General features: G+C 42.8%; 1 protein-coding gene across 1 annotated transcript in view; it reads right to left on the bottom strand.

Moving 5' to 3' along the window:
• Positions 1–19735, bottom strand: part of DCLK3 (doublecortin like kinase 3) — a 39983-nt gene that overhangs the window by 10911 nt on the left and 9337 nt on the right. The window contains exon 2 of the mRNA XM_053467427.1: positions 1319–3075. Coding sequence (XP_053323402.1) covers positions 1319–3075 — 1757 coding nt within the window. The remainder of the gene's footprint in view (positions 1–1318; positions 3076–19735) is intronic.

Genomic DNA, 19735 nt, shown 5'->3' with positions numbered 1-19735 from the left:
TATAGATTTAATATTTTATAAGCGCTTGGTTAGAGAAATACTCTTTTTTACTGTTTTACATTTGTATCTATGTAGATTTGTATTATTGAAAGCAAATCGTCTGAAGGTTTTGATTCTTGGTCAACATGACAATCTGATCAAGCCATGCAAATCTGTTGGGTAGTCACCACACCCTATACACATTAATTCCTAAACAATGCACAGTGACACTATGCATGCTACAAAATACACAGTCCCAAAATGCTATACACAAGTATACTACTATACTATACAAAATCACACTATGCAATGCACAAAATATTTACAAAAATGTGAGGGGTGTACTCACTTTTGTGAGATACTGTACATACTAAACAATATGTAGTAACTGTATCCTATACTCTACCAACATTCTTTTAACTATTTGTTTTGACTCACTTTATACTCTACACTCCTTATCTTAAGCAATTAGGATCTAGCCCAACTTTTCTGGAACTGGCCCAATAGTTAATTACTGATGATTACATTTTCTGACTCCAATAAACTGTGACAAATGGTAATTAACTGTTATAGTTATAGTTAAAGTGGATAAGATAAGGAGCAGAAGGTGGAAGTCAGTCAAAACAGACAAATCAGGCAGGATCAGAGTCATATGCTAGAGATTTTTCCTTTAAAGTGGCACAAGAGAGCTAAAACTTGAGATGCGCCCCAGTGGGAATGCACCATTTGACAGGCTAGGAAGCGACTGTCCGTTCTTGGTTGAGCGTCTCAAATTTGTTTTGTATAATATTTCACCCTTCGGTGATACCTTGGGACCCATCCCAAATGTAAAGGTAAGTACAGAAGTGTACCACCTTGCTCTCTTGTGCCTAGAGGGATACCAATGGTACCCCACTGACGAGGTCAATGAAGCCCGAAACATATGTCTGTTGTTGTTCGTTCTGTCATGCAGGGGAAATTTGGCTCACATGTCGGTTCTGGACTGCCCTTGGGGCAGGATCAGACTGATATGTTGATGGAGATTTTTTCTTTGTAATGGCATAAGAGAGCTAAAACATGAGATGCTCCATGACAAAACAGGCAAATTAATTAACCAATTTATTATTAATAATAATTATTTTGAGGTTTCTCGTTCGTTTTCATTTGATTCATAAGGGGTCTCTGTTCATACAAACATAAGGTTGTATGAATCAGAATGCACACGTCTAATGGTTAATATGATGCCAGTAAAGTCAGCCAGGGTATGATCTGTTCATCAATATGGCAATGTAATTTGTACAAATCTGTGAAATTAATATTACACCTGTTAAAAAAGTGTAGCAGTCTGAATACCACTCACCAAAAGGTTTTCAGGTTTAACATCCCTGTGTACAATGTTCTTGTTGTGAATATATAATAGCGCCTCACATAAGTCAGCCAACATGAAGGCAGCATCATGTTCGGTGAACTTAACACTCTCAGTAATTGCATCAAACAAGTCACCTCCTTTGATATATTCCATGATTAAGTAAATCTCAGTCTCTGTCTCATAATTATCTAGAAGTCTGACTATATTGGGGTGTGAAAGGCACTTGATTATCCTTACTTCATTGTCGATTATATATTCTTTTCCTTTTAGCTTGGATTTATCAATAATTTTCATGGCATATTCCATATTTACTTTACGTGGTCTACATTCCTTCACAACTGCAAAGTTTCCATCTCCAATTACTCTTCCAATCTCATAATAGTGTTCTATATTGACTGTCTCTTTGGTGTAACATGTTTTATTTATTTGGAAGCCATCTGTTTCCTCATTGTTTTTTGATAATTGTAATGGGGTCTTTGGTGTTTGTGTCTCGATAGTATTTATGGCATCTTGATTATTACAATTCCCGACAGTAATCTTTTCTTCTTCTAAACACATTTTTTTATTTGTATTTTCAAGAAAATCCTCTATAAATTGATCAGTGGGTTTGATCATGGTGTATCTTGTCAGCTGACATTGACCCTTGAAATGTTCTTTTCTGTGTGTGTTTTTGCTTTTTTTTTGCATTTTGTTCTTGTGCCAGTTCAGTTTTCCATACCTTACTAAATCATCTTCTTCCAACTTACTAGTACATGCTTCACATGTTACTATAGAAGTCAAACTATTATTCAGCGGAAAATTTCTACAGCATTCGGTTTCTTCCAAATTACACCTTTGTAACTCTGTTGTGGCTGTATCTTCCAGAGATTTATCATTTTTTAATTTACTATTACATTTCTGCTTATATCCATAATCTTTAATATGTTCACAGGCGACACATTTTTCACACCCGATATCATTCAAGCTTGCGGTTGATATTTTAATATTAGAATGTTCTTGCTTGCTATGGCAAGATTCAACATTTTTTAAAAACTCAGATGTCTTTTCCTGATCAACTTTACATTTTTCAGCTCCATGTTTTAGTATTCTTGTGTTTTTTGCTCTGCTATTAGTACGAATATTTCCAGTATTCTTGGTTATCACACTGGGAGACACAATTTCACCTCTATTATTGGTTATGGATCTTTCCTCATGACCACTATCACCACCTTTATAATCCACTTTGCAGAGTTTTTCATGATGCTCCTTGCTCTGCTTAAGGGATGTATCAGGGAACAGTTCATTTACAGCAATTTCAATGTTTTTTAGTGTGAGTTGCTCCCTCCCTAATGCTATGAAAGCATCATCCCCACGGAAGAAATCAGACACACTTCTTATTTCCTTGCCTTTGAGGTTATATAGTTTCCTTACTCTGTCATTTTTCCACCTTGGAAATCCAAGTGCCTCTGATATATCTGCAACAAGCTGTTCAAAAGTCTGAACTGATCTCCTGTTAAGAAGTAAAGTTATTTTTCTCATTGGGTGGTTTCCTGGTTTAACAACAGTCACAATTCTTGGCTTTACTGGACTGTTCTCTGAATGTATTGTGTGGAAACCATGACGAGAATGAAAACAGTGAGAAGTATTTGTTCCAAGGCATGGTTTAACAAAAACGTGGGGTCCCAAAGGTGGACAGGTTGCTTGGTGCCTTCTATTTGAAGGTCTTGAATTGATGTTGGTATTAAGATGACCATAAAGTGACTGTTGACCTTAAAAAATAGAATAGGTAAAAATTAAAGATATTCCGTAGCATAATAAATCTAAAATAAAATACATATTTGTTACTATCTTGTTTTGTTTTATTTTACTATGAAAGAACAAGTGTTCTTGTTAGAGATTAGTGAAATCACTACCACGGAAACACTCAGTGCTCCAGATTTTTTGCTGTGCTAAACAGGGCCTTATCCCAGGTAAGTAGCTTTTCTACTTAAGAGGCCATCGTTCTTAGGAAAAATCATTGTAGATTGTGTTAACCCCTGTGTTTCTTGTAAATCCTTGAAGGAAGTAAAAGGTTTGCACAATTATTTACTGTAGATGAGTAGTACAAGACTGCAGGAAATCAAAGTATGCAACTTTGTCTTGATCAATATTAAGGGCGGTTCTACTGTGATTAACTTGGTTTCTTCAGAAAGTGTGAACACTATTCATATATGGATGTAGCTCTGTTGCAATTTTTTTTATCTGGTGTTCATAGCACTATTCAGTCCGCCCAACCCTGAATGTTGAACTGGGCACTGAATGTGACATACATAAGGCTATAAATCTAAATGACTACACCACTCTCAGCCACAGAGGGTATTAAGAAGCTCTAGCTCAAATTTCCTTTGTTCTGGCAGACCAAAATAATGGAAAACTAAAATATTGAGTAATATGATTTAAAAAATGAGATAACTGTAAATCATATGCCATAAAATTCCACAGTAGATTCAAGTATAACCCATGTTAAGATCATTCAGATGATTTAAGCAGGGCCGCAGGAAGGGTGAGGCGAGTGAGGCACTCGCCTCGGGCGCAGCTCCGAGGGGGCTTACAGCTGCCCGATCAGCAGCTGTAGCGTCCAGGACTGGTTGGGGAGATCACGCCTGAGTGTGCCCCCTTTGACTGTGCGCCGGGCGCCAGCAATAGATGCTGGGCAATGGGATATGAGAGCACAAACCAGACCTTGTGGTCAAGTCCTACACCAAGAGACTCACATGTCAAGACAAGAGGAAGGAAGGAGGAGAAAGCAGAAAGGAAGAATAGAAAGGTAAAAGATGGGGCGAAAGTGTGGTATAGGTATCTGATGAAGCGAAAGAAGGGGGCGTCTGATTTAGAAGGGGCTATTTGATGTGGAAAAAAGAAGGGGCTATCTGATGGGGAGAAAGAAGAGGGTATCTGATGTGGAAAGGGCTATTTGATATGCAAAAAAGAAGGGGGGGTATCTAATCTGGAGAAAGGAGAGGGTGTCTGATGTGTAAGGGGCTATTTCATGTGGAAAAAAGAAGGGGCTATCTGATGGTGAGAAAGAAGGGGGGGTAGATTATGAGGAGGAAAGGGGTGCTTCAAGCCTACATGTAAACCAGTATGTGTGCGTATACATATGGTGAGGCATGTATATAGGCAATGTTTATGTGTGTGTGTGAGGCATGTATATGGGCAATGTTTATGTGTGTGTGTAAGGGCAGGCATATGTGTATGTATAGGGTAGGTGTGTGCATTGTGTATATGTGTGTATATGGGCAATGTTTATGTGTATATGTCTGTGTATAAGGTGTGTATATTTATGTTTATGGGGAGGCATGCGTGTGTGTTTGGGCAGTTTATGTATGTGTGGACAGACATGTATAAGGGTAGTGCATATGTGTATATGTGCAGGCAAGTGCAGTGTGTGTATTTGTGGGCAAACATGAGTAAGAGCAGTGTATGTGTGTGTATAGGAAGTGTGTATATGTGTGTAAGGGCAGGCCTGTCGTACTTAAAGGGAAGCGAATGATTCCCTGTAACACACGTTCAACCCAGGGGCAGTATTATTATCGTTTTAAAAATTATAATGTCCTTAGCTGAGTCTAGCAGCTGTGAACCTGCCCTCCATGAAATATCTCCAGGCATATTCCTGGTTAAAAGGAGTGTGTGTGACTGTATGCAGCATTTGGGCACAAGAGAATATTGCCAGAGTGCCACTTGGTCTAGGGCTGGCCCTGGGCATCACTAATACAAAGCGCCATGCGTTAAGTCTAGGGGTAGGCGGGTAAGTCAATGATGTGTGTTTGAATGTGTTTCTTGGTATGATTCGATGTTTGTGGGTATGTTATTGTGCACATATGTTTTTATGAGTATGTTAGTGTGTTTCCAAGTATGTGATTGTGGGCATCTTTCTAGGTATATTAGTGTGGGAATGTTTTTGGGTATAATTTTTTGTGTATGTTATTATGTGCTTGTCTGTGCATGTATGCTATTTAAGTGTTTAAGTGTGTGGATATGTTCCTGTGTGCATGGGTTCGTGTGACCACATGTTTGACATGTCAGGAGTCTTAGATGGAGGACAGTTTCACAGCTGCTAGACTCAGCTAAGAACATTATCATTTTTAAAACAATAATAATACTGTATTATTGTTATATTCATTCAAATACTATAAGGACAAAAGTATTGGGACATCTGACCATTACACCAGCAAGGACTTTGGTGACATCTAAATACATAGACATTAATATGAAGTTGGCCCCCTTTGCAGCTATAACGGCTTCCGTTCTTCTGGGGAGGCTTTCCACAAGATTTTGGAGAGTTTCTGTGGTAATTTTCACCCATTTAATCGGTAGAGCATTTGCCAAGACGTTTTGGACAATGCTCTGCTTCCAACTTTGTGGGAACAGTTTGGGGAAGGCCATTTTCTACTCTAACATGACTGTGCCCCAGCTCACAAAGCAAGGGCCATAAAGACATGGTTGAAAAAACCACCAGCTGCAAATGGGAGGATCAGCTACATATTAATGTCTGTGTATTTAGAATGCTATGTCATAGAAGTCCCTTGTTTTTCTTTTTTCTGTCTAAGTATTCAAACATGGTTACATCAACTTAAAGATCTTAAATACAGATTAATACTGAGAGCACTTTATTTTTGTGTAAATTTGAATTTTTTCAATACCATACGGTAGGCAAATTGTGAGGATTGTAATTTGTCACATAAATTGCTCATGCTAAATGACATCTTTATAAATCTATTCTAGTATTATTAATGTCCTTATTTTTTAATCTACTTTCCTCAAAATAACCTTTGTAAGGGGGGGGGTGCAATTTTCTGTTCCAGTCTCAGGCGCAAAAGGAGCTAGCTACAGCTCTGGATTTAAGTAATAGACGTACTCCCAAACACATCCACCATTTTATTGATCAGATGCATACCTGGGAAGTCTCCAGGTTTTGCCCAGAGACTATGGGCACATCCCGCTCACACATTAAAAATATTGCGTGTCCCATGACATTGGCAGGACCAACAACTGACAAAGATCTGATGAATGAATACATTTAAAAATGCTCCCTTGTGCCGGCAATCCATGCTGAGTGCGGGATATGACGTACCGTATTTGCTCGATTTTAAGACAAGGTTTTTTTCAGAGCAAATGGTCTGACTATGAGACTAAGATCCAGGTCCCCAGCAGCGCTGCAGGGGACCTGGATCCTCCTGTCTGATAACCTCAGCTGCTGCCGGCACTTCCACCGGTGTCTATCACCGATCGCCGGCGAAAGTGCGGACAGCAGCAGAGGTTGCATACGCGCGTACCTTCTCACTGCCGGGATAGCCCGTCCACTGCCGAGGAAGCAGAGCCGGTCGGAGAGATCAGAAAAAAGACCGAGACCCCGGCGGCACTGTGCCGTCCCAAAGTCATTGCGGATCCGGTAATTTTCTGGAGGAGGCGGGGCCTAGCTGAGGCATCACAGTGAGTGAAGTGCCTTAGTTGCTTGAGTGTATATTAGGGTCTGGGTATCTATGTGTCAGAGTGGGTAGGTAAGTGTCAGAGTGGGTATGTAAGTGGGTATATTAGTGCCTAGGTGTGTAAGTGCCACTCTGCCCCATGTTATGCCTTTTAACCCCCTATATGCCACTCTGTCCCATGATATGCATTTTAATGGCATATAGGGGTATAAGTCATTTCTGGAGGCAAAGTGACATTTAGGGGGTTAAAATGCATAACATGGGGCCGAGTGGCATATAGGAGGGTAAAAGGCATATCAGGGAGGCAGAGTGGCACATAGGGGGTATAAGGTATTTCTGGGGGCAGGCTGGCAAATAAAAGGAAATAGAAACAAACAAAAAAAGGTTTACATGAATTAAACTTTTTTCCTATAGGGTCGTCTTATAATCAGGCTTTTTCTTTTTTCTTTTGAATTAATATTCAGATTTTGGGGTGTCGTCTTATAATCAGGGTCGTTTTATAATCGAGCAAATACGGTAATTTGCTGGTGCTCAGCATGGATTGCCGGCACACAGTGAAGGAGAGACTAGAGAGAAAGGTAAGAGATCGGGGGAGAAAGGGTTTGTAGATGCTAGTGAGCAAGGGAAGAGCTAAAGTATAATGATAAATAAACAGATAACAAGACAGAGACACTGAGAAAGGGATGATATAATGAGAAACAAGGAAGTGGAAAATTAGAAATGTAGGAATAGATAAAGAAAGGGGGAGGGGTAAAAAAAGGTTACAGAGAGTATGTTTGTATTTTCAAAGTGCATGTATGTTAAGGACAATTAAGTGCAAATGTGACCCAGTATGTTTGTGCTTAATGGCAAGTGTGAATGTGTATGTGTATGTGTAGGGTAGGGTAGTGCGGCCACATACCAGGGCCCTGACATAGCAGCGGATGTTGTCCAGAACAAAGCAGAACTTTCAGATATCCTGCAGGCACCCTGGAGCAGGCATGAGACATAGCACTAGAATCATGTGCAGGATGCTGCAGTCTGCGAGTATGAAAGCTAAGCAGAGTAACAACAGAACATAGCAAGCAAGGGGGACAGGGCGAGGAACAGGGAGACCGAGCAGGAAACATAGCCAGACAAGATATACATAATACAGGACACAACAAAGGACAGGGAACAAGGACCACAAGGGATGGAGTGAGGAGTGAGGATTCTCGGACGCTTCTTCTTTAAGCAAGGATAGGACAGCTTAACTGGGACATGGGGAGAGGAGAGAGGAACCAAAATCCTCAGGTGATTCAGGGCAAAGGTACATAAGAGACAGACAAACATAAATAAAGGACTAGCCTAGGACTATGTGATAACAATTGGAGATTCCGTCACATCATATGGCTATAGTATGCTTAGCCCACCACTATGCCAAAGTACTCCAATATTCAGTGGGTCCTAACACTAAACCCTGCCTACTGAATTAGTAATAAGCTGAAACTAAACATTGAATCTAAACACAAAACCAAGAAGGACATACCTTTAGACTGCTGACTGAGACAAACATAACAAACGGGTGGGGCACACCTTATAAAGGAAACAGAGCTGAAGCAAAGACCAGAACTGGAATCAAGTAATCCGAAGCACAGAACAAAGCATGGACATTGTATATGCGTGGGTATGGGCAGTATATATGGGTGTATAAGGGCAGCTGTGTGTAAAGTGAGCCACCACCATACTTCATAGTGGGGGATGGTATTCTTTTCACTATAGGCCTTGTTTACCCCTCTCCAAACATAGCGTTTATGGCTGTGACCAAAAAGCTCTATTTTGGGCTTGTCACTCCAAATTATAGTGTGCCAGAAGCTGTGAGGCGTGTCAACCAGGCGGCCCGCAAACTAACATTGAGAACAGCCGCTGAGCGGGATTGGAAGCCTCCAGCGCCAGGGGCGGGCTGGGCAGGGGGACAATTGCCCCCCAGACCGCCCGAAATCTAATCTAAACGGCCGCTGCGTGCTGATGCGGCTGGACCGGCTTGCCATATTAAATTTTTTTTTTAAAAAAAAGTATTAAGTAGCGCCGGCCAGCGGCATCAGCATCCAGCGGCCGTGTGCGATGGCCGCCTAGTGATGGGAGCAGCGTGAGGGGTGAAAGCTCCGCCCCCTCGCACGGAGCTTTCACCCCTCACGCTGCTCCCATCACTATGAGGCCATAGGATTGCTGGAAATCTAATCTAAATGGCCGATTAAAGTAGCGCCGACCAGCCACATTAGCACGCAGCGGCCGTTTAGATTAGATTTCGGGCGGCCCGGGGGTAATTAATTGTCCCCCTGCCCAGCCCGCCCCTGGCGCCGGAGGAGGCTTCCAATACTTTTTTTTCCACTTAATTTGGTAAACCGATCCGGCATATTAAATAAAAAATAAAAAAATGAAAGTAGCTCCGGCCGGCAGCATCAGCATGCATCGGCCATTTAGATTACATTTCCAGCAATCTGATGGCCGCATAGTGATGGGAGCAGCGTGAGGGGTGAAAGCTCCGCCCCCTCGCACTCAGACTGCTGGAGCACCGGATGTCGTGTCAGTGACATCCTGTTAGCATAGAAAACGGCAGTCTGCAGCTACCAGAGGACGGAGGTCAAGATGAAAAAGCCCCAAAGTGGAAGAAGTAGAAGGTCAGTTTATTTTTTGAACAAACTGTATAATATTTTTTATGTAAAAGCCTAATGCCCCCCTATATGCCACTCTGCCTCTCTGAAATGCCTTATACCCTCCTATATGCCACTCTGCCTCCAGAAATGCCTTATAGCCCCTATATGCCACTCTGTCCCATGATATGCCGTTTAACCCCCTATATGGCAGAGTGGCATATAGGGGGTATAAGGCATTTCTGGAGGCAGAGGGGTATATAGGGGGTTAAAATGCATATCTGCAAATGTTTCCAGGGCTGCTTTTCAGTCCCAGTTCCGGCCCTGGTGTCAAGATGTTGTAGAGCATATTGTAACCGGGCTTTTTTTATGGCAATGGAGCAGTAAAGGCTTCTTTATGGCAATTCGACCATGCAGCTCATTTTTGTTCAAATATCATCATATTGTGCTCCTTGAAACAACCACACTGTCTTTTCCAGAGCAGCCTGTATTTCTCCGGAGGCTATCTGTGGGTTTTTCTTTATATCCCAAACAATTCTTCTGCTAGTTGTAGCTGAAATCTTTCTTGGTCTACCTGCCCTTGGCTTGGTATCAAGAGATCCCTGAATTTTCCACTTCTTAATAAGCAATTGGACAGTAATGACCGGCCTTTTCAAGGCTTTGGATATCTATTCATATCCCTTTACATCCTTATAATGTTCCATTACCTTGCTATGCAGGTCTTTTGATAGTTCTTTTCTGCTCCCTGTGGCTCAGTATCTAGCCTGCTCAGTGCATCCACGAGAGAGCTAACAAATTAATTGACTATTTATGCACAAACACTAACTGCAATTTAAGAAGCCATAGGTTTTGGAAATGTACCCCTAATTGCCATTTTAACCTGTGTGTGTCACCTTGCGTGTCTGTAACAAAGCCAAATATTCAATGGTATGTAAACTTTTGATCAGGGCCATTTGGGTGATATCTGTTATCATTGATTATGATTTAAGAAGGAGCCAGACAACTATTTGATTAACAAGGAGCCAAACAAATGGCTTCATATGATCACTAGCCTTAAATAAAATACTTTTTTACATGATCAGTGAGATTTTCAAACTCAATCCAACATTTCGCAATTTCTGCAGGATATGCAAACTTTTGAGCACAACTGTGTGTATGAATTGTGACAGTCCATCCATTACTATTGCCATGCCTGAGAACTCTCCGGGTTTGACCCGGAGATGTCCGGGTGAGCGCTGCTCCTCCGGTTCAAAACCCGAATCCTCCAGGTCATGGGAGCGGGGTCTCGGCACAGCCCGCTCCCCGCCCATTTTTCCTTTAAATGGGGGTGTTTCCCACTGCCGTTAGCGGGACATCAGTGTGCAGTCCTGGCCGTGTCCTGCAAGAGAAGGTAGCTGGAGCCCAGCAGTTCCCAAGTATGACTATTGCTATTTTGGGCCTAAAAGAAATAGAATGATTAACTCTAACATACGTTTAACCAAGGGGCACTATTTAGTATTGTTTTAAATTAAAAGAAAATTGATAGTGTGCTTACCTGAGCCATGAATCATGGTTGTGCCTATTCTTTGATAAAATTAGTGTGTGGGACTGAGGGTGTCCGTGTACAGGGTGAAATGTGTGTGTGGCGGTATACTAGAATAAGTGTGTGGGGGAGCGAAGGTATGTGTCAGTGTCCCAAAGCAGGAGGCGCCAGGTTTAATGACAAGCAGCTGGCACACCAGAGCGGCAGACCAGGGGCTAAACAGTGAAAAGCCAAATGGGTAACCACAAGTCAATCCGGGGGTCCAAGGACGGGCAGCAAAAGGTCCGGGATCAGGAAAGGTCAGGAGCATGCAGGAAAGAGTAAACAGGCAAACTTCAGGGATAAGAATGACAATTTGCTTTCTGAGACTCCAAACAACAACTGAGCACCTTTAGAAACAATCTGTTACAATAGATTACAACCAGAATAGTGTTGCAATCTTCAGAATTTGGAAAGTCAGCAATAAAGTCAAGGGCAATGTCCTCCCAGGGTTCCAGAGTTGGAGCAGTTAATGGCTATAATAGGCCAGAAGGGAGTAGGTAGGAGTCTTTAGATCTAGCACAGCCTGGGCAGGCTAATACATATTAGTGTAGATCCTCAACATGGGAAGGCCACCAAAAGGATCTGGTTATTAGTTTCTTGGTCTTTCTTATGCCTCCCTGACCCCTAATCTGGGGATCATGACATCAATGAAGTACTTCAAACCAAGCTGCAGGAGGCACAATGATGTGATCTCTCCTAAACAATAAACCGTCTTTTAAAATCGAGTCCTTGGTTTCAGGGGTCTGAGGTAGAGCCCTGCGCGGGACTGCTTTTTTAATCCCGCTCCCGCCCGCTCCAGCTGTTTTTAATCCCGCCCGCTCCCACAATGTGAGTGTTCCGCTCCCGCCACATTTGTGGCCAGTCCCGCCCGCTCCCGCCAAATTTGGGGCCAATCACGCCCGCCTCCTTACCTGATTTCCCGCGCAGTCCCGCAAGTTGTTCCCTCACAGCGTCTCTTCTCTTGCTCCGCCCAGGAACAAGGGGAGTCACAGGAAGTGACGTCACATCACGTGACTCCGCCTTGTTCCTGGGCGGAGCAAGATAGGAGACACTTTTATGGAGCAGCGAGAAGACAGCCTTGCGGGACTGCGCGGGATTACTGGGACCCGCAGGTACAGTGCCTGCCTGACCGCCCGCTCCCGCCCACAGCCCCAGCAAGACCGCCCGCGCCCGCAAGTTTTTTGGCGGGTCCCGCGGGACCCCCGTGACCCGCCTCCCAATGCAGTCCTCTAGTCTGAGGTAAGGTGGAGGTTACTGTCTTGATTCGTGATGAAACATGTTTCTTGTAAGGAAGAAAATAGCACCCGACAGGCCGATATAAAAGTTCTATATTGGCCACGCTGGCCTGAAGACTTCTCAGGTAACGAAACCTGGGATTCAGGGGTACATGCTGATAGGTTTTCTAAAGGTGGTGCAGATGTAGAAGCTGTTTCTGGAGTTCCTGATTCAGAGGTAGTTAGCCGGCTTGGAGGTCTTGCACAGTTGCTGCTGATTCCATGAGTGGCTCAGTCATAATGTCAGGCCTACCTTGTCCTGGAGAGGAGGAATCTTGTGCACGAAGACCTTGCACTGCCCACTAGCTAGAAGGTTAGGGCACTTCCAACTAGTAGTGAGCTGAGCAGGGAGTAGGTTAACTCGCAGACCACCAGAATTCTTGTACAGAGGTACACAGATGCAGGCAGAATCATGGGAGGGTCAAGAGCTGGTGGAAGCAGCAGATAAAAAACCCAAGGGCAGGATGGATGCCTGTTGACCACCAAATTTCGTGAGCCAATGAAAACGGGAACCTCACCTGCAGCAGGAGGACCCCAGTAACAGCAGACTCTCAGAACTCCAAAGCAGGAGGTGCCAAATGACAAGAAGCAGGCAAGTCTGAGTCAACCACCAAGGAGGCAATCTGGAGGTACAAGGATGGGCAGCAAAGGATCCAGCATCAGGAAAGATCAGTTGTGGGCAGGAAAGGTTTAACAGGCAAACTTCAGGAACATGGGAGACAAGAAAGCCAAGTTGATTTCTGAGACTCTAAACAACAACTGAGCATCTTGAGATAGGGGGCAGTAGTTTAGGTAGTTTCAGGAGTCCCCCTAATTACCTGTCCAATTTCCGGGACGCGGTCTACTTTTCGCGCATGAGAAAAGCACTTGCTGGGATGGCTGCAGACCAAGCAGCTGCCTGCGGCTATCCGGGTAAGTATATTGTCCACAAACAGTGTGTCAGTATGTATTAGTGTTGCCATCTATGTAAAATAATGGCTCATGCAAGAGAATATTTTTGCCTGGGGTGCCACTTGGTCTAGGAACAGCCCTGAGCACCACTAAAATGAAGGCCACTAAAACAAAGTTGAAGGCTGAGAATAGGCTAGGTGTGTGGCATGGGTGTTTCAATTTGTGTCCGAGTATGATAATGTGTCTCAGCGTGTTATTGTGGACACGTGTTTTGCTGTGTATATGATTGTGTATGTGTACATGTGTGGCAGGGTATGTTAGTGTGTTATTGGAGGGGGTGTTAGTGTGAGTTTTGGATGTGTCTTCCCCAGGTTAGGCTCTGGATCTGCCCCTGTCCACAATGCTATCACGTAATGTCTCATGACTGCAAGCTTGCTGCATAACTGTTATTTAATGGCATTACTTATTTTTTATTAAAATTCTTTAGTATAGATCCAATATTATTGTAATATTTTCTGTAATATAATAACTGGTAATATGCTGGGATTTAATGGTAAAGTTAACAGTTATTCTAGGTTATTATTTGGATATGCCCTCCATGCCAACTGTGCTCCATCCCACATTAATTTTACATAATTTATTGTCAATTTTATATATATATTTATATACACTATTCAAAAGTTTAGGGTCATTATGAAATGTCCTTGTTTTTGAAAGAAATGCAAATTTGTGTCCATTAACATTACACCACATGGATCAGAAATACACTAGTTAATGTTGTAAATGACTATTGTAGCTGGAAACGTTAGATTTTTAATTGAATTTCTTAATGTACGTATTAGCTAATCCAAGTTTAGGTTAAAAAAATTTTGATTAATAAACCCTTTTGTAATTATGTTAGCACATCTAGAAATGTATCCCCACACTTTTGAATGGTAGTGTATACAGTATATAAAAAGGTAGCAGTAACATTACTTGGCTTATGAGAAAGTATGTTTGAATGTTTTGCCATTGGTAATTGGGTGTAAATACTGTGTGTGTGTGTATATTAGGGCTCCAACTAACAATTATTTTCATAATCAATTAGTTGGCCGATTATTTTTTTCGGATTAATCGGATAAAAAAATAAATGTAAATTTTTCATTTATTTAAAATAATTTACTAAACAAACTGGATGTTAAAAACAAACAGCAGAATCAAAAAGTATTTGAGAAAACTGCATTTCTTGTTTTTATTTCCCAACCTGCTCCCTCAGTTATGCACATTTCAGCCCAGGCTTGCCACACGGCCTCCCCGATATGCCACTCTGCCCTCCCCAGATATGCCACTCAGCCCTCTCCAGATATGCGACATAGAAACATAGAAACATAGAAAGTGACGGCAGATAAGAACCAGTAGGCCCATCCAGTCTGCCCAACCTCTGAGTACTTTCCTTTAGTACTTGCCCTTATCCTATATCTAGCTTGGCCTTATGCCTATCCCATGCTTGCTTAAATGACTTTACTGTATTAACATCTACCACTTCTGCTGGAAGGCTATTCCATTCGTCCACTACTTTTTCCGTAAAGTAATATTTCCTGATGTTACCATTAAACCTTTGCCCCTCTAGTTTATGGTTGTGTCCTCTTGTTGTGGTAGTATTTCTCCTTTTAAATAAACTATCTTCCTTTACCTTGTTGATTCCCTTTAAGTATTTAAATGTTTCTATCATATCCCCCGTCACGTCTTTTTCCTGGCTATAAAGGGTTAAGATCCTTTAACCTGTCCTGGTAAGGTTTATCTTGTAATCCATAAACCATTTTAGTAGCCCTTCTCTGCACTTTCTCCAACATTTCTATATCCTTCTAGAGATACGGTCTCCAGTACTGTACACAATACTCCAAGTGAGGTCTCACCAGTCATCTGTACAACGGCATGAGCACTTGCCTCTTTCTACTGCTAATGCCTATTGCTATACAACCAAGCATTCTGCTAGCATTACCTGCTGCTCTACTGCATTGTCTGGCTACTTTTAAATCCTCAGAAATAATTACCCCTAAATCCCTTTCCTCACACGTTGAGGTTAGGACAGTATCAAATATTCTATACTCTGCCCTTGGGTTTTTATGCCCCAGGTGCATTACTTTGCATTTATCTACATTAAATGCCAATTGCCACAGCTCTGACCATTTTTCCAGTTTACCTAGATCGTTTGCCATTTGGCTTCTTCCTCCAGGAACATCAACCCTGTTGCAAATTTTTGTATCATCAGCAAATAAACATACCTTTCCATCGAGACCATCTGCAATATCACTAATAAAAATATTAAAGAGAATGGGTCCAAGTACAGATCCCTGAGGTATCCCACTGGTAACAAGACCTTGTTCTGAATATACGCCATTGAGTACAACCCTATGTTGTCTGTCACTCAGCCACTCCTTAATCCATTCAACAACATTGGGATCTAAACCCAGAGATTGCAGTTTATTTATAAGTCTTCTATGTGGGACAGTGTCAAAGGCCTTACTGAAATCCAGATACGCAATGTCTACTGCACCACCTTGATCAATTACTTTAGTCACCCAATCAAAAAAATCAATAAGATTTGTTTGGCATGATCTTCCTGAGGAAAACCCATGTTGTTTTTGATCTTGAAACCCATTTGACTTCAGATGTTCAACAATCCTTTCCTTTAACATTGTTTCCATTAATTTCCCCACTACAGATGTAAGACTAACTGGCCTGTAGTTGCCCGACTCCTCCCTACTGCCTTTTTTGTGAATGGGCACAACATTCGCTACTTTCCAATCCCCAGGGACAACTCCTGTTACCAATGATTCGTTAAATATATCAGTTAACGGTTTTGCTGTGGGAATTTCCTATGAAAGGGACGAATCTTGGCTGGAGCATGGACATCAGAAGACGGGACCCAGGAACTCTCCTCAGGACCGTATCCCTTCCATCTAATAAAATATTGCAGTCTCCCCTGTTTCTTTCTAGAGTCTAAGATGGTTTGTACTTCATATTCTTCTTCACCTTGGACTACTACAGGATCAGGAGTACGAACCGTGGAGGAGAATTGATTTCTAATTACTGGTTTTAATAAAGAAATATGAAACGCATTATTAATGCGCAGTGTTTTAGGCAGAACAAGTGAATAAGTAACTTCATTAATCTTCGTTTTAATTTTATATGGACCAATATATTTAGGTCCTAAGGTTCTGGCGGCTTGCTGGAGGTGAAGATATTTCGTGGAAAACCACACATAGTCTCCCGGGTTGAGCACCGGCCCTTTGGATCGAAACTTATCAGTGGTTTTCTTCTGCAAAATCTGCATTAACTGTTCCGAAATAAGTGCCCAATGGTCACGTAAAACTTGAAATTGAGCTTCAGCTGCAGGTACCCCCGTAGTACTGGTTTCTTCAGGCCAGAGAGCCGGTTCATAACCATGAACCTCCTTGAATGGGGACATCTGTAGTGATTCGTGATAAGAGCAGTTGTAGGATAATTCCGCCAGTTGCAAAAGCGCAGACCAATCGGACTGATCCTCAGAGACGTACATTCTAAGATATTGCTTAAGTACTTGATTAGTTCTCTCAGCTTGCCCATTAGATTGTGGATGATGGGATGATGAAAAATGCAACTCGATTCCCATAAGTTTAAACATCGCTCTCCAGAATTTCAAGATGAATTGTGAACCTCTGTCCGAAATGATTATTTGCGGAACTCCATGTAGTCTTATGATCTCTCTCATGAAGGTGTCTGCTAAGGTACTAGCAGATGGAAGTTTAGCTAGAGCGATAAAATGTGCTTGTTTGCTGAATAAATCAACCACTACTAAAATAGTCGTATGGCCTTGAGAAGGAGGAAGGTCTGTGACAAAATCCATGGCTACGTGTTGCCATGGCCGATCTGGAACAGGCAACGGACATAATAACCCTGCCGGTCTGGTATGAGGGGTTTTATTATGACCGCATATAGTACATGCTTGCACAAATTCAGATATGTCACGTATCATAGTAGACCACCAGAAATTCTTCTGCAGAAGAAATTTAACGTTCCGAGTTCCTCGGTGACCCGCTACCGGAGAGGCATGACCCCAGGACAAAACGGCTTTACGGAAACGGGGTTGCACATAAAGTCTCCCAGGCGGAGGAATATGTCCTCTGGGACAGGGTGTCTGTGATCTAGAGATGTGCCACATGAGAGTGCTGTGTATCGTGGCAATTATTTTCGTAGGAGGGATAATCGGTTCGACCGAAGTTTCCACATTAGGCGCCTCGTGTCTTCTGGACAGCACATCAGCCTTCGTATTTTTTGAACCCGACCGAAAGGAAATGGTGAAATTAAACCGTGTGAAGAATAATGCCCATCGAGCCTGACGAGGATTGAGTCTTTTGGCTTTTTCTATGTACACCAAGTTTTTATGGTCTGTAAGAATGGTAATGGGAATTTCGGTCCCCTCAAGCAGATGTCGCCATTCCTCTAACGCTAATTCAATAGCCAGCAACTCCCGGTTCCCTATATCGTAATTTTGCTCAGCTGAAGAGAAAGCCTTAGAAAAATAGGAACAGGGATGTAGACGATTAGAAATTTGATCTCTCTGAGATAGAATGGCCCCAGCCCCAGTCTCTGACGCATAAACTTCCAGGATAAACGGTAAATCTGGATTGGGACGTTGTAGGATAGGGGCTGTTGTAAAGGCCAACTTTAATCTTCCAAAAGCATTTCTGGCTTCAGGGGTCCAAGACTTTGGATTCGACCCCTTCCGAGTAAGTGCAATTATGGGAGCGATGATCTGGGAAAAGTTCCGAATAAAGCGACGATAATAATTGGCGAACCCTACGAAACGTTGAATGCCTTTAATTTCAGAAGGTTCCTCCCAATCTTGGATGGCCGTTATCTTGCCAGGATCCATCTCCAGTTGTCCAGTAGAAATAATATATCCCAAAAACTTCACCTTGTCGCACTCAAACTCGCACTTTTCGACTTTGGCAAATAGGGAATGTTTGTCACTAACAGTGGTTCAGGCTGTGGATCCACGCTGCAGTACAAGGAAAGGCGCCCCAAGCGGTGATGACGAGCAATGCAGGAACAGTTGGTACTAGGAGCAGACAATCGGATAGTCGGGGTCACGAGCAGAGGTCAGGACAGGCAGCAAACACGGATAGTCGGGGTCACGAGCAGAGGTCAGGGCAGGCAGCAAACAACGGATAGTCAGGTACAAGCTGAGTTCAGGTAAAGGCAGGCGGTAAACAACGGGTGGTCAGGTTCAAGCAGAGTTCAGGCAACAAAAAGGCAAATAAGATTCAGGAACGCTAGTGTAGGCAATAAAGGCTCTATCACAGGCAAGGGATAGCTCTAAACTGAGGGTTTAAATATCCCTCCATCCCTAGATCCTCCTACCCACCTCATTAAGGGGGAGGAGGAAAAAAGATAAAAGGCCCCTTTAAGCCTCTAATGAATATTCATGAGATAGCCGTTCGCGCATGCACACGGGGGCGCGCGTCCCGCAGCAGGACGGACCTCGCCGCATTTCCCGTGAGCGGGACGAGCCGGGAGCTGCCTGCGCGAGCTGCGTCTCGGCTCCCCTGCACGAGGACACCGCGGATCCGCCGGCGAGGTAACAATGTTCTCTTAATCTTTGTAGCACCTGGGCCACATGTTGCCGATGCTCTTCCAAATCTTTAGAATAAATTAGAATGTCATTGAGGTAGACCATAACATGTGATAACAACATGTTGCGGAAAATATCGTTCACGAAGCTCTGGAACACGGCCGGGGCATTGCATAGCCCAAAAGGCATCACAAGATATTCATAATGTCCGTATCTCGTATTGAACGCCGTCTTCCATTCGTACCCCTCTTGTATTCTAATCAGATTGTAGGCCCCTCGCAGATCAAGTTTAGTGAAAATAGTGGTGTCTTTCAGCTGATCATAAAGTTCTGTAATGAGGGGAAGCGGATACTTATTTTTTATGGTTATCTTATTTAAACCCCTGTAATCGATGCATGGACGCAAGGATCCATCTTTCTTGGAAATAAAAAAGAAGCCTGCTCCTGCTGGTGACGCGGAAGGTCTGCTGAACCCTTTCTGTAAACTTTCTTCTATGTACTGGGCCAAGGCTTGATTCTCCGGGTGGGACAATGGATATGTATGTCCCTTAGGTGGATTGATGCCAGGTAACAATTGTATCGTACAGTCATACGTCCGATGAGGAGGTAAGGTTTCTGCTTTTCTTTTTGAAAAAACATCTAAATACTCCCAATACTGAGGGGGTACAAGGTGGCGTGGATCCTGAGCAGGTACTTCGAGCATTAGATTTAATTTAGTAGGAGTGCTGCAACAGTTCTTTAAGCATTCTTTACTCCATGCCAGAATCTGTCCTTCTCTCCAGTCTATGCTGGGATTATGTTGTTGTAACCACGACATTCCTAGGATGATTGGAATATGAGGACTGGATAACACGTCAAATCGTATTTCTTCAGAGTGAAGTATCCCAATGATGGCACCAAAAGTCTCGGTTTGGAGGGACACAATCCCGGTTCCTAGAGGAGAACCGTCTAATGCGGTGATAGAGGTTTTCTGAGTCCTGGGCTGTAAGGGAATCCTATGTTCCAGGGCCCAACCCTTGTCTATA

This window comes from Spea bombifrons, chromosome 5 (genome assembly GCF_027358695.1).
Source record: "Spea bombifrons isolate aSpeBom1 chromosome 5, aSpeBom1.2.pri, whole genome shotgun sequence".
In the NCBI taxonomy this organism is placed as follows: Eukaryota; Metazoa; Chordata; class Amphibia; order Anura; family Pelobatidae; genus Spea; species Spea bombifrons.
This window is presented reverse-complemented; position numbering and strand designations above follow the sequence as displayed.